Source organism: Raphanus sativus, chromosome 4, assembly GCF_000801105.2.
Source record: "Raphanus sativus cultivar WK10039 chromosome 4, ASM80110v3, whole genome shotgun sequence".
NCBI classification, from domain to species: Eukaryota; Viridiplantae; Streptophyta; class Magnoliopsida; order Brassicales; family Brassicaceae; genus Raphanus; species Raphanus sativus.
In genome coordinates, this window is record NC_079514.1 from 4,667,930 (window position 1) to 4,684,184 (window position 16,255).

General features: G+C 32.2%; 2 protein-coding genes across 2 annotated transcripts; both read left to right on the top strand.

Moving 5' to 3' along the window:
* The first annotated feature begins 2,541 nt into the window (after positions 1-2,541).
* Positions 2,542-5,195, top strand: LOC108849487 (probable pectate lyase 18). Its single transcript, XM_057010010.1, has 4 exons — positions 2,542-2,788; positions 2,995-3,530; positions 4,236-4,449; positions 4,542-5,195. Exons 1-4 carry the CDS (start codon positions 2,679-2,681, stop codon positions 4,900-4,902), a joined length of 1,221 nt encoding a protein of 406 aa, XP_056865990.1. The 5' UTR covers positions 2,542-2,678; the 3' UTR covers positions 4,903-5,195.
* A 6,437-nt stretch (positions 5,196-11,632) lies between these two features.
* On the top strand, positions 11,633-13,385 carry LOC108848553 (31 kDa ribonucleoprotein, chloroplastic). Its single transcript, XM_018621944.2, is given in 5 exon segments — positions 11,633-11,812; positions 11,814-12,114; positions 12,436-12,537; positions 12,784-13,065; positions 13,159-13,385. Coding segments are annotated over 5 exon segments (894 nt in total). The 5' UTR covers positions 11,633-11,666; the 3' UTR covers positions 13,222-13,385.
* Positions 13,386-16,255: the final 2,870 nt, after the last annotated feature.

The following is a 16,255-nucleotide window of genomic DNA, read 5'->3' on the forward strand; positions in this document are numbered from 1 at the left end:
CTAGGACGAGTGTTTTTTCAGGTGATATAAGTCGCATATCCAAACGGAACTCAACAAGACAACATATTGTTTGTAGAAACATGTTAAAACTTCTCATATTATCTAATACCATATGAAAAGCTTAAAGGTTTTGGAGAGCAACAGGTTAAACAAGTAGTTTGGATTTCATTAATGTGATCATATTTCAAGGTTTTGGTCTCTTAGGTACCCTGGATTTAATGTATGTCATCTTATATTAACTGTGATGACACTGGAATCCTTCTAAGCTGTACGTCACCAATTCAATCAAGATTCCGTTGTGTACAAGTAATCATTTGGGTCCATAACGACGAAAAAGACATTTGAGAAGATAGCATGAATGTGCCACGTAGTATTATTTGTGAGTGGATGCCATAAGATTATACCTTTTGTGTTCAAATTATCGGCGAACTTTAAGGACAAAAATGACTAAACAAAAAGAAAGAAGGATAATGTCGAGCCTGTAATAGTTGTCTACGTTGCTCACCAAACAATAATAAGTGTTGGGAGCCATGTGCTGTGATGAGTGATGACTCAAATCTTCACTGTCGTTGTCAAATTTATTTTTATGATCAACTCTTGCTGGTAGAGTGAAGGTGAAGAATGAAGATTTTGTTGAGCGGGCCTCTCTCCTTGATTGATTCCCATTATTCCATTAATTTTTAATAAGGTCACTCACTGTTATATTTGATTCGTGTTATTATGAACAATGGTACACATTGATTCACATGAAAGATGCTAAGGTAGCTTAAATAATTTACTTTGCAGAAAATAAATGTACGTAAATAAGTAAATTAGATGAACTTTCTACCTTCAAAAATGATCAACCATAAATGAATTGATCAATTTTCTCTATATGAAAATTATTTCTGACTTTCAATGCAAGACTGCCTATAATACGCTTCTTCAAAATAGTAGTTTTTTATCTATTAATTTTTAAATGTTGTGCACAGATCGATAAGACCTTTAAGTTAGATCAGTTATGGAAGGAGATGGACTATTGGATCTGACTCTAGTAGCATGTTCAGTTGATAAACTTCTTTTTTTTTTTGCAAGTCCAACTTATAATTTGAGATTTTGTTCATACCGACAATATATAGCTATATTTATAGCATTTCGTTGTTGCTAATACTATACTTATTTTCTAGTGCCAAGAAGTGACATTATCGTTATTTTCTCATTTTAATTTTTAAAACCAACCGTATCATTTGATAATGTTGTCCAAAAACTAGCATGCTTAAACTACCAAAACAACCTAACAGTTGAAAGGAATCCCGTAAAACATGCAAATCACGAGACCTTACATGTCCCACTTATACTTTCACTTTACGTCTCTCTAATGCTTTCCACATTAAACTATCATTACCAGTCCCTATTAACTAATGACTTTTACAGCATAGATTCGTATCTAATTTCCCTGCCGTGACTAGTGCATTAAGATACGTTTTCACGTCCTTTTCGCAAAAACAAATCATAAAGAAAACAGCTGAAACGAATTTCCTCTACAGTTTTAAGATTTAAACAAAAGTTGGTCAATAGTAAAAGAGGAAGAGGAAATTTTATATAGCAACTGAGCTTGAATCTGAGAGAAACAAAAACCATATATTCGAAAACAATCATATAACTCTATAACTATATAACTCAGGGAGTATTATCTTAGATGGAATCATTCGACTAATCACATGGCTTGTCCCTGTAATTTTCCTTTTCATGATCTCATTTCTATAGGTCTTTTTTTCCTATACTCGATTACTTGACATGTTCTGTCGGTTTATCTTCGCTTTTCGTTGACATTTTACCTAACATATTGCTATAGTATATGGTTGGTTGAGACTCGAGAGTTAGGTCTCAGAATAACTAAATGATTTGTTCTGGAATAACGGTTCTGTACGGACATATTTAATGGTTTTCTTTTTCCTGATACATGGAGTTTTGCAATATATGTAAACTATATATCCTGAATCTATACGGGACGTGTAATGTAAAGTCTATTGAAATGCAAAAATGAAGCATCGGAGAAAGAAAATTTGCAATCTATAGGCAATTTCTATTTGCATCGTCATAATAGGTTATATGGTTTACAACTTTACATAACAACTCAAATAGTATAAGGCATAAGCTGATACTCTTCTGTTGGTTTGACATCCTATACATTGAGCTTTTTGTTGTCTGTATCTGTTATCAACTAGAATGGTTACCATTTACTACGTTTGGATCCTTATTGTTACCCAAACCAACCTCCTATTGTTCTATTCAGCTGAACATATCAAGTGGGACTTATTTGAAAAGTACAACATGTTCGACCTAATTAGACTGGAGTGTTTGGTTCAATCTTTAATGTCAGCAGTTAGCTTATGGAAGGTTTTAATTGTAGTGAGTGTAAGCATTCAATTGGTTCATCCTGGACATTATTATACAAGTATTTTTTTTTTACTAAAGAAGAAATAAAAGAGTGGGACCAAAACCGAAAATTCCAATAACAAACGTCCTTTACATTGTTTTATATAAACCCCCAAAGTCTCATCTTTCTCTCTATTCCCACTCAAAACTTCCTTCGTCCATTTTTGTTTCCCTCTTCTCTCACTAAACTCCAAGAGAGTGAGAGAGTTAGTTAGTCTTGTACTCTGTACTGTTATCATACCAAAAATCAGAGAGAAAAAATGCAGATGAAGAAGCTCTTAATCTCCATAGTCTCATTTCTTCTCTATGCTCCATTGATCTTCTCTTCACCAGTTCCAGACCCAGAAGCCATCGTCGAAGAAGTTCACAAGTACGAATCTTTCTTTCACATTTCTACTTACCCACATTCTACATGAAACCCCACTTCTTCTCTGTTCACAAGTCCGAAAAGAAACCCAAATCTCAGCTTGCTATTATTAGACCATAAAGGCGCAAACTTTACAAAATCTCTCTGCTTTTTCTTTCGAAAAATGTAATAAAAGTCTCTAACTTTATGTCGGTTTCTCTCTGTTTCAGGAGCATCAACGCGTCCGTCGCAGCACGGAGGAAGCTAGGCTACCTCTCCTGCACAACCGGCAACCCAATCGACGACTGCTGGCGATGCGACCCACACTGGGAGAGCCACCGCCAACGCCTCGCCGACTGCGCCATCGGTTTCGGCAAAAACGCCATCGGCGGCCGAGACGGCCGCATCTACGTCGTCACCGACTCGGGAAACGACGACCCGGTGACCCCCAAGCCCGGAACTTTAAGACACGCCGTGGTCCAAGACGAGCCTCTCTGGATCATCTTCCAGCGGGACATGACCATCCGCCTCAAAGAAGAGCTCATCATGAACTCTTTCAAGACCATCGATGGCCGCGGCGCCTCCGTGCACATCGCCGGCGGGCCATGCATCACGATCCAGTACGTGACCAACGTCATCATCCACGGGGTTCACATCCACGACTGCAAGCAGGGCGGGAACGCGATGGTGCGGAGCTCGCCGAGGCATTATGGGTGGAGGACGGTGTCTGACGGTGACGGTGTGTCCATCTTCGGAGGAAGTCATGTCTGGGTTTAGGGGTGGGCACTTTACCCCATACCCGAAGTGGCACCCGAATCCGACCCGAAAAACCCGAACCGAAATCCGAACCGAAGTAGCAAAATACCCGAACGGGTATTGAATTATGAGAGATTGGATATCCGAACCCGAACGGGTAATACCCGAACCCGAATGGATATCCGAAAATAACCGAACTTATGTACTATTAACCATATATTCATAATTTACTTCTCTAATTTTATTCAAAGTACTTATATTAATTATACACATGGTTTAAAATTAGATAATATACATATAATTGCAAGAAAAGTGATTTTTTGCTCACTTAAAATACTTAAAATGCATGTCCAAATTTTAGTTTCATGCATTAACAAAAGCTACATCTAAAATTTTAAAACAATAATCAAATTAGTGTATTTTATTTTTAAGATTTTATCTTCAAATCATTGAATGTATTAAAAATAAAATATCAGTTAAGTAAAATTTATATTTTTTAAAAGAAAAAAACTTGAGAAATGAAAAAATTAATTTTTTTCGCAAAATCTAAATATCCGAAAATCCGACCCGAAATAACCGAACCCGAACTAAAAATACCCGAACCCGACCCGAAGTACAGAAATACCCGAACGGGTTTTATACTCCTATACCGAAATACCCGAAAATCCGAAATACCCGACCCGAACCCGAACGGATATCCGAACGCCCACCCCTATCTGGGTTGATCACTGTTCGTTGTCTAACTGTGAAGATGGGCTTATTGATGCGATAATGGGCTCGACGGCGATTACTTTGTCTAATAATTACATGACGCATCATGATAAGGTCATGTTGCTTGGTCATAGTGATACTTACACTCGTGACAAGAACATGCAGATTACTATTGCTTTTAACCATTTTGGTGAAGGGCTTGTTCAAAGAATGCCAAGGTATTTAAAAAAAATATTTGATTTTTTTTTTTGAGTTTAGTTAATGTGATTTGTGAGTTAATGTGTTTGGGACCAATGATTGATGTGTGTAGGTGTAGACATGGGTACTTCCATGTGGTGAACAATGACTACACACATTGGGAGATGTATGCGATTGGTGGGAGTGCTAATCCTACTATCAATAGTCAAGGGAATAGATTTGTGGCTCCCAATATCAGATTCAGCAAAGAAGTGACTAAGCACGAGGATGCGCCGGAGAGCGAGTGGAAGAGGTGGAACTGGAGGTCATCTGGTGATTTGTTGCTAAACGGTGCGTTTTTTACTAAGTCTGGTGGTGCTGCGTCGTCTAGCTATGCCAAGGCCTCGAGTCTTGGGGCTAAGCCATCTTCTCTGGTTGGACCGTTGACGGTGGGTTCTGGTGCACTGAATTGCCGTAAGGGTTCTCGTTGCTGATTCTGGTCTTAAGTGGTCACTTAAGGTTTTTTTTTAGTTCAATTATTAGTATAGAAAAGGCAATTAAAGCCACCAATTAAGGGGCTAAGTGTTCCCATTAATTTACTCTCTTTATGATTTTACTTCTTTATGGGGTAAAATTAAGGAGAATACAACCTCTGGCTTTACTGCTCTTTAGGACCCTTGTAAGGATTCTCTGTTTTGAGGAATCTTTTATCAGGAGGTTGAAGTGTAGGAAGGAACTAGTGCAGATGTGTTGATCTTTTATATTTAATATAATTTATGTTTTCTAATCTATGTCTATTTAGTGATGAACACAACCAGTCTTATAGCCATAGAACCATCATTCAGAAGTTTGGAATGTTATGTAAAATGGGCAACTCTCTTTTGGGTCAAAGTTGTTGGAGCCAGTCAATGTTTGACCAAAGCCACGACTTTTTTCACTCTGGTCGATGCATCGATTGTGGTTAAAAAAAGAAACTTACCCTATAAAATAAGCAAAAGCATGTGACCGTGCGAGAACAGAAAAACTGGTGAGATTTGAAGAAACATTGGAATAGAAAAAAAAAAAAAGGAAAAATAATCCAAAAAGAAGATTGGAACAGTCATGTGTCTCAGCAGTCCTACTTTTGATGGAGTGGTCTGGTATGTGTTGACTACTCTCCACTGACTGTGGATATATTTCAAATTTTGAAATTTTATAACAACCAAAATAACTAACCAATGTATTTGTTTTTCTCCAAATAACTAACCAACCAACATACACTTTTTCTTGGCCATGTCATATCACATGTGCTGCATATTAACTCGGGAAAGAAAGGAAGAAAATATAAAAGATTCTGTGGTTACTGGTCGTGACGAACGATGTGATGCAGTGAGTATTGTGCAGCAGGTTCCAATTGGCAAGTCAGTACTTAATAATGTGAATATAAAGTTATAAACTAAACATTTAACCAAAAAAAAAAGTTATAAACTTAAAACATCTACTGCATGTTAAGTGTTCTATTTCATATCTATTTTCATCTTTAAAATAAAAATTATTATTTTTTCCTCTATTTATAAAGAAAGAAATATCAACTTTTATTATAGAGTTATACTTTTTATTTTCAAAATAATATTTTAACTCTCGAATTTTTATAATTATAGCAAAAAATAATTATTTTATAGAAAAGTACAGATTTGAGTTCAAAAAAATAAAATCTCTAGACTAGTTTGATGTTATATATGACAAAGAAAAGACCGTAAGACCATTCCAATGGACTCCTCTATTTTTACTTCTAAAATATAGTAAGTATCAAGTCCAATCCTTACTTATACTCAAGGCTAATACAAGTATCAAGTCCAATCTATACTATTAAAGTAGCTGACACTTTTGGAACTTGCCCCTGAAATTTTTTAGTAAATGCAAAACAGTTCTAATTATTTACAAAACTGCACATTTCATTAACTTTTTAATTAAAACGAAATGGGCTACCGAATTTGTTTCGATGGGCTTCAAATGTCTACCTAACCCATTTTCGATTTTTAAACTAGCCCATTTAAATTCTAACCCTATACCCTAAACTCTATTCTAACCCTAAACCCTATATACAAACCATCCAATCCTACGCTAATGCACTATTACAGTCGAAAATAATTTTATGAACCATAACTCAATTGAAATTAGTCCAATAGTAATACAAATTATTATTAGCGTTAGGGTTAGATTCATAAACCAAACCAGATCCAAGAAAACATTGTTTCTCTATTTACACACCGCCCTAAAATTTCAAAGAAATTAGAAAACATTCTCAAAATAATTTACAAAACATGGCTTTTCATTAACATTTTTAAGTTAATTACAAAACATGGCTTTTCATTTAGTAACAAAAAAAATTGCAGGCCCAAGAAAAACATTGTTTCTCTATTTACACACCGAATGGACTTTCAATATCTTTAATAACTCATCTAGATTTCGATGGAATGTTTTACGGAAACAGAAATTCAAAATCAAAATCGATATATTAGTTGGTATTGAGTATATTCTATTGAACTTGTACAAACGGAAACAGAAATCTATATTTTCCTAATGCTATCAATATCAATAGATATTTCTAAAAAGAGTATATTCTCTTGAATTGATACAATAAATGTATTAACTATATTTATTATTAACTATATATTCTGTTTAAATTCACATATTTTCGGGGTGAGATCAAAACAAATCCATGAATATTTGATACAATAAATGTGAAAGATAGTATATAGAAATAAGATTTTGTGATTTAACTAAGATTTCCAAATACCAATCCCAACAGATTTTGGCAACTATAAACGATCTGTAAAACCCTTAATATTTGGAACCTCCAAAAATATATTCCTTACTATATACTCTTCGTTTTTTAAAATATCTATACTACTCCTCTTTAAATGCAAAACAATCGTGCGTATAGGAGATATTACTAACTATATGTTTCTAACAATATATCGGGTCATTTAATTGGATTTTGTCACACCAATAGAATCTCATGCTCAATTGAGTATATTCTATCGGAATATTTTTCATTTAAGAACTTTGAAACCGACTTGCCTAATTTCTATATATACATCAATAGTGACCGTAAGTTTTTTCACCTCCCTATCCCAAGCAAAAATATATGAAAATCACCTCTTATTAGATGAGAGTATGAGTGCTTAATACATACATTTAGTTTTTTTGTTGTTGTTGTTGTTGTTGTTGTATTTCGATTTGTTTAGCCTTTATGATCTTTTACAGTTTTTGTTAATCATGTTCCTCATTGTTAATTATTACATCAATTTCATAAAATATTTGCAATAGTTTAAATCACTCAAAATTTTAAATCGTTATTGCAGGTGTTGTTGGTCAGGTTACGGATTTAGGATAGCACTGAAAACAGTTCAATGTTCAGCCAAAGCAAGAATGAAACTCGAGTATACTCTCTAAAACATCAAGTCGGTAACGTAGATTTCTCTCTCATATTTTAAAATTTTGATACATTAAAATTATATGCATACCTTTTCATTTTTTTAACTTTGAAGAAAACTGTTGCTTATATGTGTTTTGTACTGTGTGAGTTCTAATAAAATGTTCTTAATTTTTATCTTCCACCACCACTTCATCTTCTCTTGATTTTTATGTCCAGTTCAACTGATTTTAATAAAAACACTTGGAAACAGGTCGAAGACAAAACATTAGATAACAGAATAATATGATGTTCTTGACTATGATTTGTTTTTGTTTTTGTGTTGTTTTTGACTATGATTTTGTTTTTGTTTTGTTTTTGACTATGATTTTGTTTTTGTTTTTTGGGATATAGGAAGGCAGAAGATTATGATGTTCTTCGTTGGTGTATTAAAGAAGATTGGTGGTGCTTTGGGAAGAAACAACGGAGGAGACCGAAAAAGCATAACGGCGGAGGAGAACATTCCGGACTCCGTAGCCGGCGAAAGTGTTTGTGGAAAATTCCAAAGGCAGATTCGGAGGTGAAACCGGAGCAGGTGGTGGGAGGCATATATAATTTATATATGTATATATATAGTCAGTTTTCTATACATTTTTTGTAATTTAATTTGTAAATTGAAATAAACCTTAATTTGATATAGAGAATTTTATGAAATTTGTTATTTCTCAAAGTTTGATGTATTTGTTAAACAAATAAAATTATATTACGGGTTAAAATTATTTAGAGTCTTCAAAAATTTAGTCATGTTTTAAAAAAAAAATAAGTCGTATAAATAAATTTAAGATAAATTTCATAAAAAGTTACAATATATAATTTATTAAGAGTCACAATTTTTATTATGTCAAATAGTTTTTCAGACAAAAATATACCCGTCCTTAAAAGAAAATTACAAAACATCTTATTTCCTTTCTTTTTTTCAATGATTTCCTAAATATTTGCGCCATATCTTTTCAAAAAACCATTCATGTTATTAATTATTTGCAAGCATTTATTAAATAAGACCACTAAAGTAAAATCAAATTGAAACAGCAAATGATTAAATCAACAAAATAATACATGTATGAATTATCTCAACTTCTTAAAAAATAGTTTCTCTTCATTGAAAATAAAACTAAATCATATTAATTAAATTTAATAAATTATATAATTGTTTTTCGAAACACACAAAATGAATTTTTCAATACAAATAGGATTGAAGATACAAATTATTATTTAAATTAAACAAAAATACAATCAGTGTAAAATACGTCATAACGGGTTAAATAAATAAAATCATATTACAGGTTAGAATTATTTAGAGTCTTCAAAATTTTATTCATATTTAAAATAACAAAATAAGTCATATTATCTAAATCCCTTAGGTGTCTAGCAGATCAACACTGTGAAATAAAATATTTTATTTAAATTAAAAAATCAGTGTAAAATAATTTTAACTTTGGTTTAAATAAATAAAATCATATTACGGGTTAGAATTATTCAGTTCTTAGCATTTTTGAAAATTTTGTTTCCTAAATGTTTATACCATATCTTTCCAAAAATCTTTCATGTTATTAATTATTTGAAAGCATTTATTAAATGAAACCTCAAAATAAAATCAAGTTAAAATAACAAATGATTAAATCAAAAAAATCATAATACGGGTCTAAATTATCTCAACTCATTAAAAAATAGTTTCATTTAAAATAAAAACTAAACCACATAAACTAAATTTAATAAAATTATAGAAATATTTTGAAACGTACAAATGAATTTTTTAATACAGAGAGTGTTGAAGGTATAAAATATCTTATTTAAACTAAAAATCAGTGTAAAATAAGTTTAGCTTCGGGTTAAATAAATAAAATCATATTACGGGTTAGAATTATTTAGAGTCTTCTAAAATTTAGTCATATTTAAAATAACAAAAATAAGTCATATAAGTAAATTTAAGATAAATTTCATAAAAAAATAAAATATATAACTTATCAAAATAATAATTTTTATTACGTAAAATAAATTTTCCAAAATTTAATGTCAAAACAAATTTTCTGTCAAAAGTCTAATAACATGGTAGGAACAAATTTGTTTTGACATAAAATTACGATTCATTTAGAGTTTTGTAGAAATTAATTTTAAAAGTAACTGTACAAATTATTTTTCTGCAACTAATTGTAAGTTTAATTAGTATAGATGTAGTCCCTAATAAAAAATTTAAATTTTCCAATACAAACATTTTGTATAGATTAAAATGTGTTAGAAACCTAAAAAAAACTTCTAATAACAAAAAAAAAATTAATACACTTGATATATATATTATGTCAAAACAAATTTGTTACAAAAAAAAATATTACGTAAAAAGGAAATATACCCGCCCTCTGAGGGCGGGTCAGGCTCTAGTCTATACTATTAAAGCAGATGACTGTTTATAAATATGTCTCTGGAATTTATAAGTAATTACAAAAATTGCTTGTATTTTTTTTTCTCAGCATTATTTGCAATCAATCAAAAGTCATTATTTTGCAATTACATTAAAGAATATTTAATATAATTCAGTTCTTAGCTTTTTTAAAAATTTTGTTTCCTAAATGTTTGCACCATATCTTTCCAAAATATCTTTCATATTATTAATTATTTGAAAGTATTTATTAAATGAAACCTCAAAATAAAATCAAATTGAAATAACAAATTATTAAATCAACAAAATCATAAACGGGTCTGAATTATCTCAACTACTTAAAAAATAGTTTCATTTAAAATAAAAACTAAATCACATTAACTAAATTTAATAAAATTATATAAAATATTTTGAAACGCACAAATGAAATTTTTTTTTTTGAATTGTACAGAGGTATCCTAGCCCCACAGAAGTGGTCCAGATTAGTCATGTGTTGCCACATGTCGGTCCTCTGTCCCTGGCGATGCCAAAATGTTAATTCTTCAGTGGCCGGAATTCGAACCCAGGTGGCAGAACTCACAGCTGTTAACCCTTTACCAACTGAGGTAGAAGCATCGGTTTGAAATTTTCAATACAAAAGTATTGAAGATATAAAATATTTTATTTAAATTTTTAAAAATCAGTATAAATAAGTTTAACTTCTGTTTAAATAAATAAATCATATTAGAGATTAGAATTATTTAGAGTCTTCTAAAATTTAGTCATATTGAAAATAACAAAAATAAGTCATATAAGTAAATTTAAGATAAATTTCATAAGAAATTAAAATATATAATTTATCAAAAATCATACTTTTTATTACGTAAAATAATTTTTCAACAAACAATATACTCGTCATTTTTAAGTGCGGGTCAAAATCTAGTCGTTACTTAAACCATGAGAAACAATGACTATAGGCAAATGAAGATAGAATGTGTGTTTTTAACATTGCACTCACAGAGGTTAAAAAGGAAGAAAACAACTTTTACTGCGAAGAAGACTATTAGTGGCGGGTGTAATGCATATCAAATCACAAAAACGGTGTTAGCTCAGACTCAAATCTTGCAAACCAAATTTAAACCCTTGACTTAACCACTAGTAGTATATTACAAACTTTATCGACAAATATAACCCACATAACTCAAATTAGAAAAGAAAAAATAATACAAACAGTAAATCCTTAAAAAAAAAATTATGGCTAAAAACCTCAAAAATATTTATTTATGGCTAAATGATTTTTTTGTTCTTTTATATTTTTATCTAACTTTTTTTTTTGTTTTTGGGTCTTGCTGTCTAGGCCCTCCTTATCCCTATCTCTCTCGCACCGTTCTAAAACCCTCCCCTTCCTCTTCTTTTTCGGACACACTTCTTTCTTTCTATCTCTCACAATGGCTTCTTCAATAGTAACCTCAAGCTTGAGGCCATTAGCCATGTCAGAATCCTCCTCCTCGACTATCTTCTCCCACCCTTCAATCTCCACTATCTACTCCTCCAAAACCCGCTGCTCCTTACTCACCAAACGCACTAATCTCCCTCTCTTTCTCTCTCAAATCCAAAACCCATCTAAAGAAGTCACCTTTCGTTACCTTAGTCGCTGAGACTTCTGGTTGGTCCGGGGAAGAAGATGGGAGCTCATCATCGGTCGCCGTCGAGGAGAGCGACCCAGAAGAAGCGACGTTTTCTGAAGGGGAAGGAGACGTGAGCGAAGGAGGAGGAGGCGAGTTCCAGGAGCCACCGGAAGAAGCGAAGCTCTTCGTCGGGAACTTGGCTTACGACGTTGATAGCCAGGCCTTGGCTATGCTCTTTGAGCAAGCCGGTACTGTTGAAATCGCCGAGGTGAATTTGATTAAGCCTCAATTCTTTGCTTAAGTTCATGTATGTTCTGTGCATTGCAATTTGCATCCTTTTATGAGTCAAATGGATGAGATGAAGTCAAAGTATTGGCTTTTAAGTGTTTGAAGCATCCCCTGGTTTTAAATGAATTGTGTGGATTGAATCTATATATATGTTGATGTTAGATGGAACTTTCATACTTTTGGTTTCTTGAGTATGTTTTTTTATATAGTTGATGTTATTCTTACTTCTCACATTTGTTTAGTTCATGAGATAACGTTTGCTGATACTAACTTGTTCTTTTGATTCTTCTGGTGGTTGAAGGTTATATACAATAGGGAAACCGACCAGAGTCGTGGGTTTGGATTTGTGACAATGAGTACGGTTGAAGAAGCTGAGACAGCTGTTGAGAAGTTTAACCGTTATGTAAGTTCAATCATATCTTAAGTATTAGCATGAGGGATGCTGTTCCTTTTAGTTTTGGCTCAGAAGGTGTTCTTATTTCTTAATCCAACCAAAGTCTTAATCTTTCTTCTCCTAGAGAGAAGGTTTTGTATTGTAATGTTGTGTCTGAGACATTTGGCAACTGCGTTTGAGTTGAGTGTTTTCTCTGTTAGCTTCTGATTGTTGAGCATCTGTGATGATCTATTCGTTGTTTTTGTTTTTGGTCAGGATTTGAACGGAAGGCTTTTGACAGTAAACAAGGCAGCACCCAAAGGATCACGTCCAGAACGCCAACCTCGGGTATACGAACCTGCATTCAGAGTGTATGTTGGAAACCTACCGTGGGATGTGGACAGTGGTCGTCTAGAACAAGTTTTCAGCGAGCATGGCAAAGTTGTGGAAGCTAAAGTGGTCTATGACCGTGAGACCGGTCGTTCACGTGGATTTGGTTTTGTGACAATGTCTAATGAGACTGAACTCAATGATGCCGTCGCTGCTCTTGACGGACAGGTACCCCTCTCTTGTTTCTCATGTTATGCCTAATGCAGTTTGTTACATGATTTTTGTGATGTTCAATTCCTTTTGTGTGATTGTGTTTGACAGAACATGGAGGGTAGAGCGATCAGAGTAAATGTAGCGGAGGAGCGTCCAAGGCGTGGATTTTAAGGGACTGAGAAGTTCCCTCTGTCTCTTCCATTTTGTTTAGACGGGATTCGTACACTGTTGGTGTTTTTTTTTTGGTTCAGAACTCTGAATGCGAAGCTTTCTTCTAAATTCTAATGTAATTTGTATAATCATTTCTCTTTGACAGTCTATCCACATTTGTGTCATGCCTTGTCAGTGTTATCACTGTAGAGTAGCAAGGAGCTTTGCAACCAGCACACCAAATAGTGAAAGTCTTATAGCAAAGCACTGCCTCAGTACCTTAACATAAATTAGTCAGAGGCGGCCTAAGAGTTGAAATAGTGGGGATCATTCTCCAAACTTCAATTAGCAAGCAACGTATGACTCTTTATCTACGTTTCTCCAACTGCTACACGTTTTAAAAATGACAATACTTGAACTTTGTTTCTTCTATCTCTCACCACTTCTCTTTTTCTCGTCACTATGTTTAACTTGTTCCTAGTGTTCTTCCTTCTTATATAGCAGTTAAACTCTATTAGGTTGGGCTTTAACAATTGGTCCAGTTTCAAGCTTATCTGATTTCAGGTGTGGGCCAGAGAATAGATGACTGAGGCCCATGAACTTAAAGCTTTTCGAAACAGTATTGTTTTGTTAGCTATCACATTGCGGCAAAGGATGGTTATGCAATATGATTATCAAAGGTTAAATAAGGTGAAATTATCTTGTACTGTATGTGATGAGCCAAAATTTGTGTCTCCTAATTGGAGGGGCCTTAGTGATTTTCTCGTTTATAAAGTTCTAAATGGAACACAAATGTATATGTCATGGTAGTACTTAGAGACCGATCTCCAGAAGACAAGCCAATCCAAGAGCTCCGACTATCTATAAAATGAGCTAAGTCTTAATTAGAGACTTAATGTTGGATATCTAGCATATGACACTGACTTAATAAGATCATTAGAGAACAAAACGTTTTCAAGTTCTATAAAAAAATCTTCATCTAAACCAAGTTTTCTTGGCCTAGTGGTAGGCTCCGGCTGGAGCTTCCGCCTTGTGTTCAATTCCACTTGGCCATCGGGGCTAGCGTTAAATCATAAGAATACGTGGATTATCGTCGGTCTCAGAGAGATTAGTCTTGGGTCTAGAAAGCCTTTGGATCACCCACGGGTTAATCAAAGAAAAAAAAATTCTTCATCTATTCACGGATAAGTTTTATATGTATATTAACTTATTAAGGAACTTAGGCATAAATTTTCTATCCACTTATAGCAAAAGTGGTAAAATAAAATTCTGGAACAAATAATTAGATTCAACTCATCATGATGACAAAAAAAAGATAAACAATAACTAAAATAAAAAGATGGTAAACAATAAGCATAAAGTCTTGATCGTGCTCGTGAAGTCGCTTTTATCAGAATATGGAAATGCAACACTTGTCGGGATACATGAAAAGAAATGGTCCATTATATTCATGCATGTGTAACATGCTTAACATCATAGGAAATAATAGACTCAAGACAAAGGACAGAGTGTAGGAGAATAGAGCGACACTGATGATTCATTTCTCGGCCAGATCTTTGTCTTGGAACTTTCTTCCTAACTCTCTTATCCCCAACCTTATTAGCCCTTAGCTTCTCGACCAGACATCTCCATTAATTTTCCAAACTTGTCTCTTTGCCCTCCTCTATTAATTTATTTTTGATCCAATGATCCATCACCAGCGTTTCATAATAACAATATTATTGACTATGAGTACTTATCATTAATGGTATTATTACAACATCTCCAACTTTTCTACATTTATTTCTAAAATAAAAGAAACTCCATTCATGTTTATATAATAGTATTCCTCTATTTTGATAAAAATATATTAAAAAATCTTCTACTTTTTCTCTAGAATAGATGAACTCCATTATAAATATATTGATTGGAGTCTAACACATTTCTATAATGTAATTTTTCTATTTTAGAAAAAAAATCACAGTAAAAAAACTTAAGTGGTTTTACACATCCTCTAAACATTATTTGAGAATTGATTTGCCTTGTTATCATTAGTTACTACAATGATTTTGAAGAAAAAATGATAATATAGCATATTAACAATGATGATATGAAATGAAGCTGATTGTGACATAAATATTTATATTTAATATTGATTTATATTTTTAATAACTTTTTAGAATATAGTAATCATTCATACATTATCATTAATATAACAATAAATAATATAATAGTAAAAATAGAAATATAAATTTTTTACAATTTTCAAATATTATTTAATTCTATTTTAAATTATATAATTTTTATTACTAAAAATATTCTTCAACTTTCAAAATTTATGCAGTTTTAATTGTAATTATTAATTCTAATACCATTAGTTTTTTTTAATATCTACAAATTTTAGGAATATTAGTATTTGTTTTACGTTTTGACAGTTATATACCTAAAAAATATATTAATTTTATAGAATTTGATTTAATATATTTTAACAAAAATAAATAGATAATAAATCTTTCCAAGATTATAATTTTAAATGTATACATATATTGTTAAATATAAATAAAATATTTATTTATATATAATTAATTTAAAATTAAATATTGAAAGAAAATAATAATATCTAAAAATTAAAAAATATATTTTAAAATATAATTTAAATTTTAAAACTTTTATTTCTGTTAATGGTGCAGGAAAACACATATTTCCAAATAAAAATGCTAATGCTAATTGCATCAGAGAGGTTAGTTATATTTACCAAAATTATGTAACATTTCTTTTTGATGAAATGTCAAATTATTGATCAAATGAAAGAATGTTTATGTACAGTACTTATAAATTTGAGTAAAGAATGGAACAAATCAAAAATAATTAAAGTTTTCATAGGTACTACTAAACTAACGTTGGAAAAGACCCTGCAACGTTATATATACTGCACCTATGTAATAAACATTTGGAAGGAATGGATAGTAGGGGTCCTAGGTTGGCGTTGCACCAAGGAATAATTATGAATACATGAAAAAAATGCTAATGGTTTTATTATATTTCTAGCTTATTAAACCAAATATATTGCACCCCT